This window comes from Chrysemys picta, chromosome 3 (assembly GCF_011386835.1).
Source record: "Chrysemys picta bellii isolate R12L10 chromosome 3, ASM1138683v2, whole genome shotgun sequence".
NCBI classification, from domain to species: domain Eukaryota; kingdom Metazoa; phylum Chordata; order Testudines; family Emydidae; genus Chrysemys; species Chrysemys picta.
The window spans coordinates 24,918,339-24,940,731 of NC_088793.1; the positions used below are offsets into that span (position 1 = coordinate 24,918,339).

A 22,393-nucleotide genomic window follows, 5' to 3' on the forward strand; every position below is an offset into this window, starting at 1 on the left:
AGCAATTTGATGTTTCAAGCTTCCATAGTGCAATCACCACTCGCTTCTCAACTGTCAGTGCAGTTCATTCTGGTGTCTCTGTATTGGAAGGCTGGGACGAGCTCACCACACAGATCCAGGAATATGGCCTTTCATAGCCAAAAGATCTGCAGCCACTGCTCATCATCCCAAATCTGCATTGCAATTCAATTCCACCAGTCAGTGGTCGTTTCTCGGTCCCAGAAGCAGCACTCCACCATGTGCAGATGCTCTGTGAACGCCACCAACAACTTTGAATTGGTTTTTGCCATGTCCCACAGCAGTCTGTCATCCACAAAATCGTTATGTTCCCCGATGTTATGGTTCTTCTTGTGACTCTTCAAAATTTGGAGGATCATGCATTCTGTGTTTGCAACAACAATAGGGTAGACTGTGTGAGCTCCATGCTTCTGTTAGAGCACATGTTTATATAGAACAGATTTACAATCCGAAACTATAAATGCTGGCTATAGAGCAAATAAATTATAGATAAAAGTAGGATAATGCACCTACTGCTGCAACTTGAGAAATGAGAAGAGTATGTAGCAGATCCATTTCACTTGCCAGGTAACCCTTCTGTGTTGGTTGTCACAAGATCTAGGGACTAGCACAAGACTTGAATTGATGCTATTCTCCTTAATTTGATGCAGCAAATATTGGGTTGATGTAGATCAGTGGTTCTCAACCAGGGGTGTGGGATCCACTGGGGCTCTGCCAAGAAGGGCTGGAATTAGACTTTCTGGGGCACAGAATAGAAAGCCAAAGCCCCACCGCATGGGACTGAAGCCTGGGGCCCGGAGCCCCACCACCCGAGGTTGAAGCTGAAGCTGAGCATGTTAGCTTCAAAGGGCCCCCTGTGGCTTGGGGCCCCAGGCACTTGCCCTGCTTTCTACCCACTAACGCTGGTCCTGGCTTTTCTATGAAGAAAAACAGTAGTTGTGGCATAAGTGGGCTGTGGAGTTTTTATAGCATATTGGGGGCGGGGGGGAGGGGCTCAGAAAGAAAAAGGTTGAGAACCCCTGATGTAGATCATGCTTGATGTATCTGTTGTGGGTGTCCAGTGACTGGAGCAGTAGTGGTCCTGTTTTTGCCAAGTAATCTTGGAGCACTATGCAGTTAGTGCTCTGGTTGTACTGACTCATTCAATATGTTGAGGGTCTAAGCCCTACTTAGTTTTGTTTTTGTAATACAGTTTAGAGTTCATTCAAATGCCAGATTGACAAGGAGGTAGAAATCCTTTATTTATCTTCAGAACAGCATGGGCAGTGCAGTGACAGCCTCCCCACACTGCCCTGTCACTGTACCTCAATGCTAACCTGCAGCTATCATCCATAAGGATGGAGAGGGATAATTTACCCTCCATGGTGCATTTACTTCTGGGCCTACAAGATGAGACCAGGGGCACGGGAACAGGGGTGGCCAGGGGCCCTGGTCCCATCACTTTTTCCGGCTGTAAGGGCAAGCGACAGGGGGAGGGGACAGAGAGGAGCAAGTGGGGGGCAGGGTCTTGGGGGGAAGAGGTGACAGAAGGGCGAGGGCCTCAGGGGGAAGGGGTGGTATGAGGGTAGGAGTTCGGGGGAAGGGATGGTGCAGGGAGCAGGGCCACAGTTCAGGCACTGGTGGTCCCCCGCACACATGTTTAGGGAGCTTCCGTCACCCCTGGCTGAGACTGTCATCAAGGCTGTCTACTGTAATTTGTGTGTGGAAGACATATCAACATGAATCTGAACAAAGACCATCAGTGTATTTCACATAGGCCACCGAAGAATAGAGCTGGTGAATAATGGAATTTTTGGTTTGCTGCCAATTTCAAACAATCCAGGGGGAAAAATTGTTTGGGGTTGAACTGAAAATGACATTTATCTAATGTTTTTAGGCAAACTGAAAGGTTAACAAAAACCCGGTGTCATAGATTCATAGATTCCAAAGCCAGAAGGGACCATTGTGATCATGTAGTCGGACTTCATGGGTAAAATAGCCCAGAGAACTATTCCTAGAGCATGGCTTTTAGAAAAACACCCAATCTTGATTTAAAAATTATCAGTGATGGCAAATCCACTACAATCCTTGGTAAACTGTTCCAGTGTTTAATTTACTCTCACAGTTAAAAAATTACACCTTTCCAGTCTGAACTTGTCTAGCTTCAGCTTCCAAATGTCAAATCAAAATGTCGTGCGGTACCAAATCAAATGCCTTACAAAAGACTAAGTACATTACGTCAACACTGTTATCTTTATCAACCAAACTTGTAATCTCATCCAAAAAAAATCAGTTAGCTTCACAGAAATTATTTTCCATAAATACACATTGATTGGCATTAATTATTATATTACCCTCCTTGAATTATTTATTAATCGAGTCCCATATCAGCTGTTCCATTATCTTGCCTGCAATTGATGTCAGACTGACAGTCCTATAATTACCCAGGTCATCCTGTTTATCCTTTTAAAATATTGGCACAACATTAGATTTTTTTCAAGTTTTCTGGAACTTCCCCAGTGTTCCAAGATTTATTGAAAATCAATATTAAAAAATGGTCCAGCCTCTCAGACAGTTCTTTTAAAACTCTTAGATGCAAGTTGTCTGTACCTGCTGATTTTAAAAATGTCTAACTTTAGAAGCCACTGTGTAATGTCCTCCTGATATACTAGTAGAACTGAAAGTGTGTTGTCATCATCATCATCATCATCATCATATATCATGTTTTCCCCCCAAATGCAGAACAGAAGTATTGATTGAACGCCTCTACCTTTTCTGTATTTTTATTGATAATTCTACCATTTTCCATCTAGTAATGAACTAATACTATTGTCAGGATTCTTTTTGTTCCTACTATACTAAAAAAACGCTCTTTTTTTAATTGACCTTAATTCTGGTGGCCTGTGTTTTCCTTGGGTCCCTTTGCTTTCCTTATCAATTTTCTATGAGTCCTAGTGTCTGTCAAAACTAACTGAAACATTTTGACATTATCAAAATGAAAATTTTTGAGTCCAAACATTTTGGTAATATGGAAATGAATTTTTGTGTGTCATTTTGAACCCAAAAATTTCATTTAGATTTTCAGGTGTTTTGACAAAAAGAAAGGATTTACAAAAATAACTGGAGAAGGTGATGATGTCTCCCTTATAGGCATTAAGCCAGTGGTTAGGTCACTCATCTGGGATATGGGAGACCTGGGTTCAAGTTCCCCTTCAGCCTGATGTGAAAGAGGAACTTGAACTTGGGTCTCCCACCTCTCAGGTGAGTGTGCTAACTACCAGGTTGTAGAGTCATTCTCACTTTCTTTCCCTGGCCCAATGACTATTCCTTGTCATATGAATGACTATGAATTGCCACTGTGAATGTCAGTATGATGTAGGAGACTCAAGTGTAGGTCCCTGCTCCAATGGAGTAGGGATCTGAACTTGGGTTTCAACATTACCAAAACAGTTTGACTTTTGTCATTCATTGAACTCAGCACGAAGTAGTGAATAGTTTTGGTCAACCTGAAACTGCATTTTTTTGGTTAATAAACTATTTGTATAAAAAATTTCACCTAGCTCTACTGAAGAGTCGTAAAACACAATGACATAAAGTTCCTGACTCCCTACCCAACCTGGAGTAGTCTTGACCAGATGAACTAGAAGTGGAAGCCATTACAAATCCTTTGAATTATTTGTACCATTAATTTCTGATGAATGCATGCTTGTGTTAATACATTCAGTGGAACTGGACACTCCACTGGATGTTAGAATCATAGACTCATAGAAGATTAGGGTTGGAAGAAACCTCAGGAGGTCATGTAGTCCAACCCCCTGCTCAAAACAGGACCAATCCCCAACTAAATCATCCCAGCCAGGGCTTTGTCAAACCAGGTCTTAAAAACCTCTCAGGAAGGAGATTCCACCACCTCCCTAGGTAACCTATTCCAGTGCTTCACCTCCCTCCTAGTGAAATAGTGTTTCCTAATATCCAACCTAAACCTTCCCCACTGCAACTTGAGACCATTGCTCTTTGTTCCGTCATCTGCCACCACTAAGAACAGCCTAACTCCATCCAGTTGAAGGCTGCTATCAAATCCTCCCTCACTCTTCTCTTCTGCAGACTAAATAACCCCAGTTCCCTCAGCCTCTATTCGTAAGTCATGTGCTCCAGCCCCCTAATCATTTTTGTTGCCCTCTGCTGGACTCTTTCCAATTTGTCCACATCCTTTCTGTAGTGGAGGGCCCAAAACTGGATTCAATACTCCAGATGTGGCTTCACCTGTGCCAAATAGAGGGGAATAATCACTTCCTTCAATCTGGTGGCAATGCTCCTACTAATGCAGCCCAATATGCCATTAGCCTTCTTGGCAACAAGGGCATACTGTTGATCATATCCAGCTTCTCATCCACTGTAATCCCCAGGTCCTTTTCTGCAGAACTGCTGCTTAGCCAGTCAGTCACCAGCCTGTAGCAGTGCATGGGATTCTTCCATCCTAAGTGCAGGTGGCATGCACCCACATTAGGTGTGGTGGCATACACCCACATTGAGATTAGTGGTGCTAGAAGTGGGTGCTGAATTAGCCCTAATTTAGGTGTCTTTTTTTTAACTTGACTAGTTAAATGATTCCTAATATGACTTCCTAGTATGGCTGCTTTTCTAGCTATAATTCCTGTTCTTTGCCTGTGACACATAAGTCTAGTCTCCTGTGGGTTGTATGCTTTGAACTCAGTTTGGTTGTTAGATTGCGGGTGCCGGGTGGTGCTGGTGGCATGTGATATACAGCCGTCAGATTAAATCTGGTGGTCCTTTCTTTCCTTAAACTCTGTGACTCTGTTTGTGCTTATCATACAGGCGTCTCCTGGCTGAAGCCGCTCTTCAGAAGCTAGACCTACAAACTGCTGAACAAGCATTTGTGCGCTGCAAAGACTATCAAGGCATTAAATTTGTGAAGTGCCTAGGCAATCTGCAGAGCGAGTCAATGAAGCAAGCTGAAGTGGCAGCTTACTTTGGCCGATTTGAAGAAGCTGAAAGAATGTATTTGGATATGGACAGAAGGTAATTGCATAAACTACTAAAGAACTAATAGCAACAACTTTAGCAATCTTTAGCAACAACTAAAGAAAAAATAGATCAAATAAATGCTTGCACTAAAAAAAGTGGGAATGTTTAAGCAATGAGGGCTTTTTCAAGTTCTGAAAAAGAGAACAAGGTTAGATAGAGAAAACTGCTGTACTGGTAGATTACAAATCCCTTTATTATTTAAATTAACACATTCCAAACAGTCTTACTTCCACTCTTCTCTAATTGATCTATATAGCAATCCGTATCAGATTTAAATCTTCATAGACTTTTGAATGTTAGTCTGTAGATGTTTTAGTTAAGATTCCAAAATATAAAGAAACAGTTTAAACTTAGTTAGCCAGTTAACTAGTTGCTGTTAGTTAGCTAAATCCTACCTTCTTTGAATTACACATACACATTGCTGGGTTTTTAAATTAGCAGTAATCACAAGGGAGCACACCATGGATGACATTTGGACAGCTCAAGGAAAACTTCAGCTCAAGGCTTATAGTTTGCTTTTGTTTTTGACTAACAAATTTTTAGGATTCAAAGGAATGAGGTAGAAAATAATATTGAAAATATTATAAACCAGGAGAACACCCTGAGCTGAAATACCGTGTTTAGTTCTGGTCATCCCATCTCAAGAAGATGTAGTTGAAAGAGGGGTCCAGAGATGGAGGAGAAATCAGTGGAGGCATGAAAGTCTTCCATATATAGACTGGGACTTCAAGCTTAGATAAAAAGGGATATGAAAGAGGTATCTAAAATAACAAATAGTGTAAGGTATGTCGGTCAGAAGCTTCCATTAGCTTTTCTCATACTAGAAGAACAAGGAGACATTCAATAAAACTGAAAGGGAACAAATTTAAAGCTGATAAAGAAAATAACTTTTTACACAATACATGATTAGCCTGTAGAGGGCATTCTGTGTCAGTGAGGCAGAATGCCTCCCAGAGCTCTTTGGTTACACAGTATGTGACACCCCTTTAAGGGATACAATGTATACCCTTCCTCATGGCTGTACAGAGCATTTCAGTAGCAGCTACTACACAGAGGGCTGGAATTCTGGGCAGTCCGTTATTCCCTTCCCCACCACTGTGAAAGCTGCATAAAGACCATCACAATCTAGATCAAAATAAGTAATTTTTTCTTTCAAATAGTCTTTTGAAAATTATTTTTAAACATATATTCTATTTATTTAACTGTCTAAGACATGATAACTAATCAGGGTAGTTTTCCTTTAAGTTTTATGCCACTCTAAGTCTCCAGGCCATAAGTCTTTCATATTTCCTTTCTGTTCGCCTGCAGGGGTAGTATTTCTGAATACTTTTGTCAAGAATTTCTGCAGCTATTTTATTTTCCTTTTTGTATTGTTATCAAATATTTTCTGATATTTATAGAGATCTTGCTATTGGTCTACGGATAAAACTGGGAGACTGGTTTCGAGTATTGCAGCTATTGAAAACAGGCTCAGGCGATGCAGATGACACTCTTCTTGAGCAAGCACATAATGCGATTGGAGACTATTTTGCAGACAGACAAAAATGGTATGTGTTATAGCAGGAAACAATGAAGTGGTGATAGCTGCCTCGTAATTAAGACTCTCCTCGTAAAGCTCAGCGTAGAGTATGGGGGGCACATTTGGGAGCTGGAGTGCAGAGTGTGTGAATGTGGAATGAACTGGAATGATCCAGCCCTATCACCTTGAAGAGCTAGTAAGTTTCATAGGGCATGTGTACCACAGCTACCTGCAGCTTTGAAATTCCACAGAGAACTGTTATTCAGAGTGGGGAGAACAGAAAAGCAATAATCCCAGCTCTGCCAGGAATCCAATCACTACAAAATTTCTTCAATTTAAAACCTAGCCAAACAATTTTGTTAAGCTAGAGTTAAAAGTTATGAGTAAATATTTGTTACAGAATGGCCAAATGCCTTACAAGTATGTTGTAGGGAAACAGACAAAAAAGAGAGAGAAGACCGAAGAATTTCAGAGTTAAGGTTAATCTTAAACCCAAACTCCTCACAGTATATAACTGCATGCTTAAGGCCACCAAAACTACATTAACTCTGCCCCTGTAAAGGAGTCAGCTCCCACAGAATTTAAAGGCCACATTTTTGGGTGCCCAACTTTAGATGCATAGGGCCTGATTTTTCAGAAATATTGAGCACTTGCATCTCCCATTGACTTCATCTGGAGTGAAGATCAGACTATGGGCAACTAAATTGAGACACCCAAACACAGCTAACTTCTGAAAATGTAGGCATAAATGATTTGTCCACTCATTGTAGATGGAGTAATAAACACCAGGCTTTCTGACTTTCCACCTCTGCTCTAGCCATTGGATCCTGTTACTGCTGCGACATAATGAAATTCTGAAGCTAAATTTCTTGTGCATTCTATAATAGCTGTATTTCTGTTGTTTATATAATGCCAGAAAACAAAGCCAACTGGTGAAAATATTCATTTCTGATTTACAAATCTGTACTTAGTAAACAAGTTATTTCTTAGTGTTTAGTCGGATAGCACTATATTAACATTTAAGTTTGTTTGTCTTAGTAGGCTTTTTTTTCATCCTTAGGATAAATGCTGTACAATATTATGTACAAGGAAGAAACCAGGAACGTTTAGCTGAATGTTACTACATGCTAGAAGACTACCAAGGACTAGAGAATCTGGCTAATTCACTTCCAGAAAATAACAAGTTACTTCCTGTAAGTATAAGAAAATTATTATGGTTATTTTGGTTTTCACCATGTGAGCTTGTCTGCACTAGACTTTTTTTGCCCCAAATTTCTCATGGTTGCTACCACTGGTTCAGCTCCTCTGGCAATAGCAACAGAGGGAATGTTCGTGAAATGTGAAGATTGGGGTTATTCCTGATCCTGAAAGAGGGAAAGACCCTATCAGTATGAACTGAAGTGATCCAGTGAGTAACAGCTAATTAAAAATAGTCTGATTTGTATATTATTCCAGAGTACATGGTAAAGACAAATCATGTTACCTGAATGTCCTTTTAGTTTATTACACTGTTTTGGACAAACATAGCCATAACTCCCTTCTTTCCCAACCCTATTCTGTTCTGCTAAATTTTCCAGTATATGCACTAAATCCTAGAAGGAAGAACCCTACTGCCCATAATTAAAAAAAGGACTGTCCTGAAGATCTGGAAAGAAATAATAACAAAATTGTGATGTCTTCCAGGACATAGCTCATATGTTTGTCAGAGTGGGGATGTGTGAACAAGCTGTGATTGCCTTTCTGAAATGTAATCGACCAAAGGATGCAGTAGATTCCTGTGTACATCTCAACCAGGTGAGAAATTTGGCAGCTGGCAGAAGGTGGTCTTGGAATGAAAAAAAGAATTAACAATGGGATTTTTACCTCTTGATCCCCAGTGAGATTTCATTTCATATTGGTCATCTGATGGCTCTTCAGTACCCTTCAAAACTTCATGCATTAGTGTTTAAACCAATCACTAACTGTTAGGGTATGAGACTTCTGTGAGAGGCAGATCATACTACATGCTGGTCTACACTGTAGTCCACGAAAGCTTATGCTCAAATAAATTCGTTAGTCTCTAAGGTGCCACAAGTACTACTCGTTTTTTTTACTGGAAAGTTAGGTTAACCTAGTGTGGAAGCAGAGAAAAGAACTGACAGAAGGGAACTGCAATGCATGACGGTTGTTAGCAAGAGTCAGGCTTCGTTAGCAAGAGACAGTCTTTGTTAGCAAGAGTCAAGCTAGCTGTGACCCTGATAACCCTGATAACGTGAGATTTGTAGAAGCGAGGATTGTGTGAGGCGGGTGAGAAAGAACTGTGTAAGAAGTCATGACCTCAGTATAGATAAGGTGTAGAAGACCTTGTGTAGATAAGGTATAGAAACTAATTGTATGTTGGTAAGAGTCAAAACAAGTGAGGAAATGAGATATCAAGATGGCCTATGTATAAACAAAATGCTGCTGTCCCTCATTATTTCTGTAATGAAAGGTATAAATGCTTGCTGTAATTAGTTACCAGGGAGAGACCTGCTTTGCTCTCTCCTCTGCACATGTGAGAGTTAATAAAGCTTCTGACTTGCTGTACCTAAACAAAATAGTGAGAACTCAGTTTTTCTCCGACACTAGCTACGTTGCTCAGAGATGTAAGTTAAGCTGACCTAAGCCCCAGTGTAGACAGTGCTAGGTCGATGGAAGAATTCCTCCATCAGCCTAGCTACTGCCTCTCGGAGAAGGGGATTTACTATAGCAATGAAGAACCCCTTCTGTCGCTGTTGTAAGTATCTATGCTACAGTGGCACAGCTGCATTATCTGTTTACCAATTAGGATCATCATTAGCTATCTCAGGAGAGAAGCCAGGGACTAAATGGACAAGGAGAACCAGATCCACAAAGGGACTTTGGCATTGTGACGCGATTAACTTTTAGGTGCCCAGAAAATCACAAGAACAACATTGTGAACCACAAAGCCTGAGTTAGTGTATAGGCTCCCTATTCAATACATGGGGAGAGACAGATGCCTACAAATACCATCCACAAAAACAAAAGTGCTCCTGATGGATACACGTTGTGCCTTTTTCAGAGGCTTCCTACAATGAGTGCCAATTATAATAATAATAAAAAATATTGCTTGCTATATACTTTGCTTATTAAAATCATAACTTCTGTTTTCCTGTGTAAAACATGATAGGATATTTTGACTATAAGGAAATAGTCATTCCAAATGGCTACAAAAATGAACACAAGGTTGTTGATGGCATAAATATTTGTAGTTGTATTGTATTTACCAGTTCCTTTGACTTTACTGTAGTAATGTTCTAAAATGATGTTTTAGCTCGTATACATGAAAAGTGTGCTCTTAGTGTATAATTGAAAACACATGAAATTGAATAATTGTGACTATTCTTATTTCCAGTGGAATAAAGCCGTTGAGTTGGCTAAAAATCACAATATGAAAGAGATTGGATCCTTGCTAGCTAGATATGCGTCTCATTTACTGGAAAAGAATAAAATCCTTGATGCCATAGAACTCTATCGTAAAGCCAACTATTTTTTTGATGCTGCTAAACTCATGTTCAAGGTATTATGGTTTTTTATTTTATGTAATATGGGCCAGTCAGAAATAAAATTATATTTAGCTAGCATCAATTGCTTTTGTGTAGTGTTTAAATTTTCCGGTGTGAGTCATTTGTTCCCTGGAAATGGTTATCATTATATGGAAGCCACGGTAACTACAGAACTATCATATTAACAAGTAATCCCAGTTAGATTTTTTTTCTTCACTTCCTGTCAAAAACTGTTGCTCTGTGCTGGTAAGCTTCAGAGGTGGGTGCGATGATCCCTATGTATAGTTTGAATCAGTTTGTATCCAAGTTGAAGTTTATAAAGTGCTTTTGACAATTTTTTGTTGACAGGCACTATATAAATATAATTGTTACAGCAAATGTTGACAAATATATTATTTCTAAAACTGTTTCTCCTCTCATGGCAAAAACTCTAGTCCTCACTGATAGCTATCAATTTGTCAAATTTGACTTTTAAAAATCCAGCCACTTTTAGTTGCATGAATGCAAAAAAGTCTACAAACCATATTTGTTATAAAAGGCAGATATATTTTTAGTTTTGTTTTTTCCTTCCAGCAAGGTAATAGAAAAATGGCTATATTATTTTTTTATCAAACTTTCTAAATTTACCTCTTGACTTAGAACAAATATGAGAAATTTCAATTCAAAATGTAATTTTTTTTTTAGAAAGTTCTAAGTACGTTAGTATAGGAATGTTTAATAGAATTACCTCTTCAACCGTAGCCAAGCATATCTACTGCAGTCATGACTTCAATACAGGATCAAGCTAAAGGACTAGCTAGACTAAAGGGAGTGAGCTCTCATTCACTCAGAAATATAGCAAAGAGAATTCAGGAATGACTGATCAAATAAATGTTTTCTTTCAAGTTTGTTCCCCTTCAAAGGAATATAACAATAATACACATTCTTGTCATGTTTAGAAACATTATTGGATTCCTAAACTCAATATTTTTGTCTTAACCTGTTCATTCAGTTCCATTTTTTTTTTAAGGCCCCAATTGTACAACTTGTTTCTGCCCCTGCATAGAATACTACTGACTTCAGGAGTCCTTCTGCATGGAGGTAGTCACAGGGTCAGGTCTTTAATTTATACCTGAATTGTTTCTGAAAGGAGTCTATTATTATAGAGAGTTCACGTTACCATGTTGGGGAAGATTCTCAGCTGGTGTATATAGGTGTAGTTTGATGGACTTCAATAAAGCTACACTGATTTACACCAGCTGAGGACTGGCTTTATACGCCTGTTAGCCACAGACCTAGAATATATAAATTCTGCACTTAAAACCTTGAGAATGATATTCAGATATATCTGTTTGTTTGTAAATTAAATTCTAATATTCAAGTAAAAAATGGTCTTTTGACCTAGTTTCCTATGTTTCACAAAGATCTTTAAGATAATTTTAGTATATAGTTGTAAAAAAAAGAAATAGAATTTTCATTTTTAGAGACATAATTTTCCACATTCTTTATTTCTTTAAGATTGCAGATGAAGAAGCAAAGAAAAGGACTAAACCTTTTCGAGTCAAAAAGCTTTATGTATTGTCAGCTTTACTTGTAGAACAGTACCATGAACAAGTGAAAAATGCACAGAGGGGAAAAGTTAAAGGAAAGAGTTCAGAGGTAAAGTGTCTCAAATGCTTTCTATGGTGTTGTAGCCATGTCAGTCCCAGGAAATTAGAGAGACAAGGTTGGGCGGGGGGAGGAGATCTTTTTTTGGACCAACTTCTGTTGGTGAAAGAGAGAAGCTTTTGAGCTTACACAGAGCTCTTCTTCAGGTGACCTGAAGCAACTGGAGCAATTTAAACTGAGTTTTGTAACTCTGTCACTGAAACATTATTTCAAGGACAAATTCTGGGCCAGTTTTTCAGACATGTACACAACTCTGTAATTTACACAGATACAAATGATTTTGCATGGCTGAAAATTTGTACCATGTACTATATAGTATAAATAGTGAAATTCATTTTAGGACAATATATATATACATTTTCCTAAGTTAACATAGAAAATAGGTATAGTGACTAGGAAAAACTCTTTTCCCTCTTCCTGTTGAGTGTTTTAAACATAAATTTTTACCTGTGATATTCCTTTGTTTTTAGGCTACTTCAGCTTTAGCTGGTTTGCTAGAGGAAGATGTTCTTTCTTCAGCTAATCGCCTCACAGATAATGCCTGGCGAGGAGCTGAGGCTTATCATTTTTTTATACTTGCACAAAGACAGCTCTATGAAGGTTATGTAGACACGGCAATGAAAACAGGTAGGATTTATTACAGGATAGATGGCATGAAAACTGAAATCAGTCTAAGCCACACAAACCTGTAAAACAAATTAATTCCATTTACATTTGTCATGTTTGTTCCACCCATTACCTGATCCACGTAATGTAGAACATGAGAAATATAATTAACAGTGTTGGAACAATTGTCAGCAGGTGCTAAGTTAGTTGCCAGTTTGAGCATCGGGTAGTTCTACAGAATAACTACCAATTTTACCAAAATGTCTAGGGGCTGGTTACCAGGAGATGTCTGAAGTTTAACTTGTCACTATCTGACAAGGTTTGATAACCCCCATAGGGTTGTTATTGACCACACATTTATGTGCATTGAATGATGCTTCCATGAAGCTCACATCAGAGCCCTGGAGCTGCAGGGGAATCGATGGATGTTAGTTGGGTATGTTGTGCCTTCTACCTTCTCTCCGTATTGAAGGGCCTAATTCATATACTCATTTTCAATTCACAATTAAATACAAATTTTCTTCTTTAAAAATAGGGAGGACTATCTGTGCTCTCTACTATTTTCATTGGCTTTATTTTGTTTGTTTTATTTCATAAGGTAACTGATATGAAGAAGACAATTTACTCGTACAATTAAGTTGTATTCGTGTTCAAGGGAACGTGTGGTAACTTTCTCATTCTTTTCATTTGTTAGCCCTTCACCTGCGAGATTATGAAGACATTATCCCTGCAGTTGAGATCTATTCCCTTTTGGCTCTCTGTGCGTGTGCCAATAGAGCATTTGGTACTTGTTCAAAAGCCTTTGTTAAACTGGAATCCTTAGAAACCCTTAGCCCTGAACAGAGACAGCAATATGAAGATCTTGCACTGGAGATATTCACTAAACACTGTCCTAAACATACCAAAAAATCTGATCTGGATGGTCTTCTGGAGGGGTAGGCTGACTACATTTTGATTTTGTTATTATGATGATGACAGAAGTTTTCATCCATTCATTTGATATTGGGAGCGGCTGGCTCTCAGTGCTGATGCTAGATCAGGGGTTGGCAACGTTGGCACGCGGCTCGCCAGGGTAAGCACCCTGGCAGGCTGGGCCAGTTTATTTACCTGCTGACATGGCAGGTTCTGCCGATCATGGCCCCCACTGGCCGCAGTTCGCCGTCCCGGGCCAATGGGGGCGGCGGGAAGCCGCGGCCAGCACATCCCTCGCCCGCACCGCTTCCCGCCGCCCCCATTGGCCCAGGACAGCGAGTAGTGGCCGCAATCGGCCGAACCTGCCACGTCAGCAGGTAAATAAACTGGCCCGGGCCGCCAGGGTACTTACCGTGGCGAGCCGCGTGCCAACGTTGCCAATCCCTGTTCTAGACTAATGTATGTACTGTGTCAGATCAGGAAGATTATCATACCTAGCCCTATTAATAATATACACTAACACATAATTTAATTATGCCCCCTACTAATAAAATGATGCAGATCTAAGTAGAGAAAAACTAAATTTGTTACAGATGGCCAAAGAAAGTTTTGCAAATCACTAAGATACTCAAACAGGTTTCATCTAAAGCAACGTGTTTGTTTGTTTTTTCTCTTTTGTTTTTTAGTGGAGAAGGGAAACTTCCAACCTGTGTTGCAACAGGAAGATCTATCACAGAGTATCAGTTCTGGATGTGCAATGTGTGCAAGCACTGTGTGCAGGCCCAAGAAATAAGCAATTACAACTTCTGTCCTTTGTGCCATAGTTCTGTGACCTAGTAAAAGAAAAAGAATTGTGTGTGTGTCCTTGTGTATGTACCATTACAAACATAAAAAAGACTTCAAGATTTCAAAGTGAGTTATGAAATGTAATACAGGCACTATACTGTTACAAGATGCTACTAAGATTATTAGAGAAAAATATTTTTTTAGAAAGAAACTAGAATGACAGGAGTCCCGAAGAAGATGTAATTGTGAACCCTCTTTTATAAAAATGGGTTAACAGGGTTTTTTTCTAAGTCTAAACAGGGCCTAAGACTGAAAACCAACAAAATGAATGCATGCTTATCTCTATCTGTGTTTCCTTTGAGACACTCTAGGGGCTTATCTACTCAGGGAAGTTATTAGGCAGTAAGCTAGGGTATAAATTTAAAATACAGTAGCTACTCTGCACTGACTCCCCATGTGGATATTGTTATTGCGCACTGAGAGTGCCCATGGTGTTACCGGAAGATTTTGATTCAATTATATTAAGCCATAATAATCTGAAACCCTTTATTTCCAATGTATCTATTTCGGTATTACCGGTTGGGGCGCGCCCTAAGGGATTTTCCAGGGAAAGCCACAGTTAGCCAATTTTCCCTTGAAGGACACAGATACAGCTCTCCGATCAAGAATAGGCAACAAGCAATACATTCTTCGAAAACAAAAATAATATTTATTTAGAATTGATTAGTTACAGTAAAAGTACAGATCGAGGTAATATAGTTATAATACAAACCTGAAGCAGCGTGGCAAATAAAGACAGCACTACAATTACAGTTTCAATTGACTGTCACATATAGTATAACAATATAATCACACACTTAATACTCTATATTTTATAACAATATAACAAACATATGCCAGTATCAATTAACATTAAATACTTAAAAACTAAACATGCAACAAGTGCTGATCAGGCAATCATTAGATGAGTAGGGAGATCTCACTCAGACCACAGGCATCCAGCTTTATTTACACTTTAAACCCACACGCTCTAGGATGCAAAAATAAAAGACAATTAAACGTACGGAAGCCTTCTTAAAAATCCCTCTGAATCGTCTTACAATGGTTCTTCTGCTTGGTCTGAGGCTAGGGTACGGTGCTGCCTCCTCCTGAGGTAGAGTCTCCTCGGGCAGGAGAGACAGAAGCCTGTTGGTCACTGCTGCTGGGCTGCTGCGGAGATCTCCTGCTGGCTGGGTGGCAGAAATGGCCATTGCCAGGGGCAACCCTGGAATCCTGGGTGGGCTGCTGCTGTTGCTGCTATAACTGCCTTTCAAGCAGCCTCTTCCTTGCTGGGTTTTGCTGATGCTGCAGCCACTGTCCTGTAAGCACTTTTCTTCCTTGGAGGTGTCTGGCAGAGCTCCGCTCTCTTGCTGGTCCTGGTCCCCTACAGAGTTGTAGCCTGCTGGCTGCTGCCTTTATATATGATTTCAGCTCATTGGCTGAATTACGATCATAAAGTAATAGCTAATCAGTTTTCATGGTTTTGCATATGCTAATGTATGGCATGTGTATTGACATGTGACACTCAAGCTCAGCCAGTGTCCATATATTAGCATATGTTAATTACTAATTAGTATATGCTAATTATTCACATGTACAGAAAGCTCCTCCCCTGTCCCATAGACTTCTGTGGGCTCAACGCATCCCTATGGGGTTTTTCAGCTGACCTTTGGATGAACCCTAGCTACTTCCTGTCTGGAAGTCCCATTGGTTTCTATGGGCTACAATGTATTCCTATGGGGTTTTGCAGAGTCATTCCCCATAGGAAGTGATGTAATACCTTGCCTTGATTGCATCATCCCCATTCATTTCTATGGGCTCCCATGCCTTCCTGTGGGATTTCCCACTACATTACATACCCGATGGCCACCATTACTTTATTTTCTAATTTAAATTATTCTTAATTTTTATTTAATTAAAGTTTTATTTTTAAAACTAATTACTGTTCTAAGCATGTCAAAGGGTCCTGACACTACCCCCACTCACTTTATGTTCAATTAAGCAATTTTATAATTTTTCTGAATTTAAACCCCTTCCGATGCTTTTCTGCAGATTTTCCCATTTAGAGCTTGGTAAAGCATTTCAGGGAACTGAGGCAAAATCTCTTGTCACAATGGGGTGTTTAAGCTTAATGTACTTAAAAATGTATTAAGCTCAAGTGCACAAAGGCACTTTTAGTGTACAATAAGCATGTCTCCATGTGGAGTTATTGCAGAACAATTAATGCATTGTAACACCCTAGCTTGCGGTTCATTAACTGCTCCATGTAGACAAGCCCTTCGTTGTGGGAGCTTCCGTCTTCATTTTTGTAATATACATTCAGTAGAAAAAATATTGGTTTTCCTAAGATACACAGGTGGACCCTTGGAGTAAAGAATTTCCAGATGGGACCAATTTTAAAGTAGCATCCTTTATAACCTTGATATCATTCTTTTATACATTTTCCTAGAACTTTTTTTTGTATTACAATGAAAATATTCTAGTCTAGTTATAGTTAGGACCAAATATTTATGCTGCCGTCTTTTTCTAAACACCTATTTACAAGTACAGTACCGACAAAGGAACTATAAGAGGTGATCTGCCAAGAAACTAGGGTTTATAATCTGAATTCTTGGGCTCTCTCTCTCTCTGATTGTTAACTGTTTGTTTCACTTTTATGGTAACCAGGCTGAATCACACAAGGTTAGTAATAACAGAAACCAGCTGACAGCTCTTAGTGAACTATATGATACGAATTAGCAGCCTCAATCAACTGGTAGGCAGATAATGTGTCCATATCACACTATCATAGTTGTCATCCTTGTTTGGCAGTAAGAATGGCGATTGAGGGGATATGGTGACTGAATTAGTCTGTCATCCTTCCTACTTTGTAGAATTGAGCCCCACTGCGGGCAGAGTGTGAAGCTTGCAGTTGTACATGTTCTGCAAATAGATAGAGCACTTCAGTTTTCAGTCTCGTCAGTCTGGTATCTTTCACAAGCACTAAATTCACTTTAAGGAGGATTATATTTTTGAGGAAAGATTGTCAGGAGTCTTGTTTTCTCTTGGTTTGTCTTTCTTGCTGGAAAAATTACCTTTGTAATATCCAGAAGTTAAATCTTTTGTTCTTTTGAGTGGTTTATCCCTCCTGTATGGAAAAAGTTTATATGTGAAAAATATACCATTAAATAAAATCTGATTTTCTACACTGATACTTGGATGAGCTCTCATTTCTTTGGTTTTCTAGCTATAGATACTGATTTACACTGTTAAAGAAACAAATTAAATCAGAGTTTTATATAAGGCCATGTCATTCTGTGCCAGCATTAAGATACAACAAAAATGACACAAGAAGTAGCATCAAAGTGGACAAATTTACAAATGCTTTTTTTTTTTTTTTGGTTTGTTTCTCTTGAGGGCCTGTCAAAATGAGCTATCCTACAGATCTTCCCAAATACACATGTAGCACCTCTGAAATGCTGTCCCCTCTGAGGAGAGCAGCAGCCAGCCAGCACTCAGTTCAGTTGTGGGAAGGAAAAGGAAATTTTGGCCAGTGATTGTGGGGAAGTTGTACTATTTGTGCCCCTGGATCTTTGCTCAAAGGTGTTTTCTGCACTAGCATTTCAGGGTTTCAGCCAGAGACCTGCAGAGTTCAGAAAGGGAATTCCCCCCAATCCCCATGTATTCGGTGGATTTTTTTTTTCATTTTTTGTTTTTAAATCTTCCTCTGAAGTATCAGGGATGGCCACAACTGGAGATGGGACATAGGACAGGGAGGGTGTGATATTACCCAGGGTTCAGTCGGGACTGCTCAATAGCTGTGTCTCCTCAGTTCTCCAACCTGAGATGCCTTTTACACTGCTTTACTGGTGAACAGCCACTCCTGGCCAGTTAACACACTGCCTGCAGCATGTAACTTGCTCCCACTACACTGCACTGTGTGCTACTAGCTAGCCACTTATGAATTACACTGCAGAAGAACACCAGCAAATTCTCTGTTCCCAGACTTTCCACCAGAAATGTTCATCTTGTACTGTCAGGCACAGTACTGAACAATGCAGGCTCATAAAAAGTCCCTCATTTCATGAATGAAAAATGATATGCACCAGCCTTACTATCTCAAACGGAGTTTCCCACACACTTTAATCCAAACACGCTGGTAAGATAAAACAATACGAAACATTTATTAACTACAAAAAGATAGATTTTAAGTGATTACAAGTAATAATACATAAAAGTCAGGATTGGTTACAAAAGGAGTAAAATGCAAGCTAATGCCTAACTTACAAGCTAAGTGAACTTAAAAGCAAAAAGGTTTTGTCTCACCATTTGTTTACAGCAATCTGTATTGGCTGAAAAGTCTTCCAGCCAGGACCCACCCCCCATCCCCACCCCTGTTCAATGATGCTTTCTTTGTCTTTCGAGCATTGTAGCTGCCGGAGTAGAGATGGATGGAGAGAGAGGTGATTTGGAGGCCAATGCCTCTCATTCTCACACTACTCTCCCCTCTTTGAGGATTACCCCCAGATGGGCTGCAGGCGACAAGTAGTCTCTTAGGGATGTGCTGGTATGTAAATTTCTTATTCACACCTTCACCCTGCCAGAAAATGGCTGCTTAAGCAGGTGATACTCTTTTAACATCTGTCTGGGTGTTGGTCTGTCCTTTCTTTCTAAGAAACCAGTTTGGGCCTGCTTTTCTTGAACTTGGCACATATTACAGTAATGATTAAGGCTGTGTTTTTGTGACGGGTTGGATCACAGAAACCCCCTTGGGAGCTGCCACCAGACGTGCCAAGACTACCCCTGCTTCTGTTTTTCCTGCCAGCTCAGGACTCCAGCACCCTGTCTTGCTGAGCCAGACACTCCTGTTTGGCTCCAGACACAGACCCAGGGTCTGAATCACTTGTCCCAAAGCTGCAAGTTTACCTGAAAACAGCTCGCAGTAGTGCGCTTGTCTTTAGCACTCAGATGCCCAACTCCCAATGGGTTCTAAACCCAAATAAATCCGTTTTGCCCTGCATAAAGCTTATGCAGGGCAAACTCATAAATTGTTCGCCCTCTATAACACTGATAGAGAGATATGCACAGTTGTTTGCTCCCCCAGGTATTAATACATACTCTGAGTAAATTACTAAATAAAAAGTGATTTTATTAAATACAGACAGTAGGATTTAAGTGGTTCAAAGTAGTAACAGACAGAACAAAGTAAGTCACCAAGCAAAATAAAATAAAATGCGCAAATCTATGCCTAATCAAACTAAATACAGATAATCTCACCCTCAGAGATGTTTCAGTAAGCTTTTCTCAGATTGGACACCTTCCAGGCCTGGGCACAATTCTTTCCCCTGGTACAGCTCTTGTTGCAGCTCAGGTGGTAGCTAGGGGATTCTCCATGATGGCTTCTCCCTCTCTGTTCTCTTCCCCCCCTTTATATATCTTTTGCATAAGGCGGGAACTCTTTGTCTCTCTGGGTTTCCACCCCCCCTCACTGGAAAAGCACCAGGTTAAAGATGGATTCCAGTTCAGGTGACATGATCACATGTCACTGCAAGACTTCATTACTCACTTGCCAGCACACACATATACAGGAAGACTCACAGGTAAATACAGCCATCTGCAGACAATGGGAGTCATCAAGATTCCAAACCATCATTAATGGCCCATACTTTACACAATTACAATAGGCCCTCAGAGTTACATTTTATATTTCTAGTTTTAGATACAAGAGTGGTACATTTATACAAATCAGATGATCACACTCAGTAGATTATAAGCTTTGTAATGATACCTTACAAGAGACCTTTTGCATGAGGCATATCCCAGTTACTTACATTCACTTATTACCGTATTTTCTCTAAAACTATCTCAGTTACATTATATTGACTTATTATCAAGTTTTTATAAAACCATATAGACTGCACAACGTCACAGTTTTAATCACAGGTATTTTTGGTAAAAGTCATGGACAGGTCATGGGCAGTAAACAAAAATTCATGGCCCGTGACCTATGACTTGTACTATATACCCCTAACTAAAACTTGGGCTGGAGTGCTGCGGGTACTCTGCGGGGGAGTGGCCCGGGGGCGTGCTGTGGGTGCTGGGGAGTAACCTGGGACCGCCACTGGTGCTGGGAAGGAGGGTTGGCAGGGCTGGCAGGCTCCCTACCCGGCTCTGTGTGGCTCCCCGGAAGCAGCCGGCATGTCCCTACATCTCCTAGGGGGAGGGAAGGCCAAGGAGGCTCCATACACTGCCCCCACCACTAGCAACGGTTCCACAGCTCCCATTGGCCAGGAACCGCAGCCAATGGGAGCTGTGGGGGTGGTGCCCACAGGCAGGGGCAGCACGCAGAGCCCCCTGCCCATCTGCCTTGGAGCTGCAGGAACATGCCAGCCGCTTCCGGGGAGCCCCCCTGAGGTAAGCATTGCTCCACACCCCAACCCCCTGCCACAGCCCTGAGCCCCCTCCCACACACAGTCTACTGCTGCTGCTGTGGGGTGGAGCGTGGTGGCCCAAGACTGCCCCAGCAGCAGCCGGTGAGGCTGGCCGAGCTGCTTGGGCAGCCCTGGAGCCAGCTGTACCAGCCACTGCAGAAGTCATGGAGGTCACAGAAAGTCACAGAATCTGTGACCTCTGTGACGGACACGCAGTCTTAGAAATGATACTAAGAGTCTTATAACTTCATATACAGTGTCAATACACACATTTCACCATGACAGTAATGTTCAGCAGGCTATGACATTTCAAATGGTATCTCGCAAAATGTATTATAATCTTGTAAAAAGAGTGAACATAATGGACTGTCACAGAGGGCCAGGGCTCTGAAGTGAGTTTGGCTGGCTGGTTCTTGCTTACAGGGTCTAACTCATCACCATATGTGGGGTGGGGAAAGAATTTTCGCCCAGCTCAGGTTGGCAGTAACTTTAGGTTTTTTCTACCTTCCTCTGCAGCGTGTGGCTGAGAGTCACTTGCCAGGATTACATGGAAGTATTTCAGTGAATCATTTGTCTGTCATTGTGGTAGCCTCAGGCACTGGTGCAGCTGGGTCCCTCCTATTCTCTGCTTGTGGCACATAACAGTCTAGTCCAGTGGTTCTCAACTCATTACACATGTATAACCTGGGCCGCAGGGACCAGGTGGCAGGGCAGCGGCACCCACCCCAAACCTCAGCCGCGTGGCTGCCCTGGAACTCTGCTGCGCAGCTGCCCCGGACCCTGGAGCCGGCCAGCTGCCCTGCTGGGGCTTGAGGCTTCAGTGCTGTGGGAAGAGGGTGTTGGGGCTTCAGCTCCGTGGGAGGCACCTGCCAGGGCTTCAGCCCCACAGTGGGATGGTGGGGCTAAGGGCTTCTGCTCTGGGGGGAGGTTGGTCTCAGGGTTTCAGCCCCACAGGAGGTATTTACCAGGGCTTGGGGCTTCAGAAGGAGCAGGGCCAATGCCCAGAACTTCAGCAGGCACACCCTGTGGGGATGAAAGCCCCAAGATCCCCCCTTCCTGCTAGGCAGAAGCCCCTAGTCCCACCACCCTGCCGCAAGGCAGAAGCCCTGAGCTTTCCCCCTCCCAAGTCTGGTAGGTGGAGAATGGGGAGGGAAGCGTGGGGAGCTCTGCGAGCCTCACTTTAGCTTTAAAAGAGCTGCAGTTTGGCCATCTCTGGTCTAGTCTCCTTTGGGCTGTAATGCTTTGAACTAATTTTGGTGGTTGGGTTTAGTGTGCAGGTGCTGGGTGGTGCTGGTGGCCTGTGACACACAGGAGGTCAGATCAGATAATCTGGTGATTCCTTCTCACCTTAAACTCCATGACTCTAAAAAAAATATTTTAAATAAAAGATTTGGTTCCTTCAGGAATCATCATCATGTACAATAGTTACCATGTGTGTAACAACTGCATTATCTCATTTTCATTTCCTTAGTACCATAGGTGCAACTTTCTAATGTGCCGGGGGGTGCTCCCCCAGGCTCTGCCCCCACTCCACCCTTTTCCCCCAAGGCCCCACCCCTGCCCTTCTTCTTTGTGCCCCTGCTCTGCCCCCATCCCACCTCTTCCCGCCCCGCCTCTTCCCTCCCCCAAGCGTGCCCCGGCCTCGCTCCTCCCCTTTGCCCCCAGCATCTCCTGCACACCACGGAACAACTGATCGTGGCAGGAGGTAGGCGGTGTGGGGGCAGGGAGAGATACTGATTAGCCAGGCCACTGCTGGGCAGGAGGTGCTGGGGGAAGAGGGAGGCACTGATATGGGGGCTGCCAGTGGAGCACTCTTTGCTTAGTACTCCATCCCCGTTTCCCTCCTTTTATTTGTCATTCTTACTTGTGCCTTGTTTCAAATTAGA

At 41.5% G+C, this 22,393-nt stretch overlaps 1 protein-coding gene across 10 annotated transcripts in view; it reads left to right on the top strand.

Moving 5' to 3' along the window:
• WDR35 (WD repeat domain 35) overlaps positions 1-17,288 on the top strand; it is a 79,062-nt gene extending 61,774 nt beyond the window's left edge. For 8 of the 10 annotated variants that reach the window (XM_005297316.5, XM_005297315.5, XM_024101097.3 and 5 more), the window contains 9 exons: positions 4,834-5,037; positions 6,444-6,590; positions 7,623-7,755; positions 8,246-8,356; positions 9,957-10,121; positions 11,605-11,745; positions 12,225-12,381; positions 13,055-13,295; positions 13,959-14,251. In XM_005297316.5, the coding sequence (XP_005297373.1) occupies positions 4,834-5,037; positions 6,444-6,590; positions 7,623-7,755; positions 8,246-8,356; positions 9,957-10,121; positions 11,605-11,745; positions 12,225-12,381; positions 13,055-13,295; positions 13,959-14,109 (1,450 nt within the window). In that variant the 3' untranslated portion in view covers positions 14,110-14,251. Of the gene's footprint in view, positions 1-4,833; positions 5,038-6,443; positions 6,591-7,622; positions 7,756-8,245; positions 8,357-9,956; positions 10,122-11,604; positions 11,746-12,224; positions 12,382-13,054; positions 13,296-13,958 lie in introns of all 10 variants that reach the window. The other 2 variants (XM_042848689.2, XM_065587633.1) reach the window with 2 other exon arrangements.
• Positions 17,289-22,393: the final 5,105 nt, after the last annotated feature.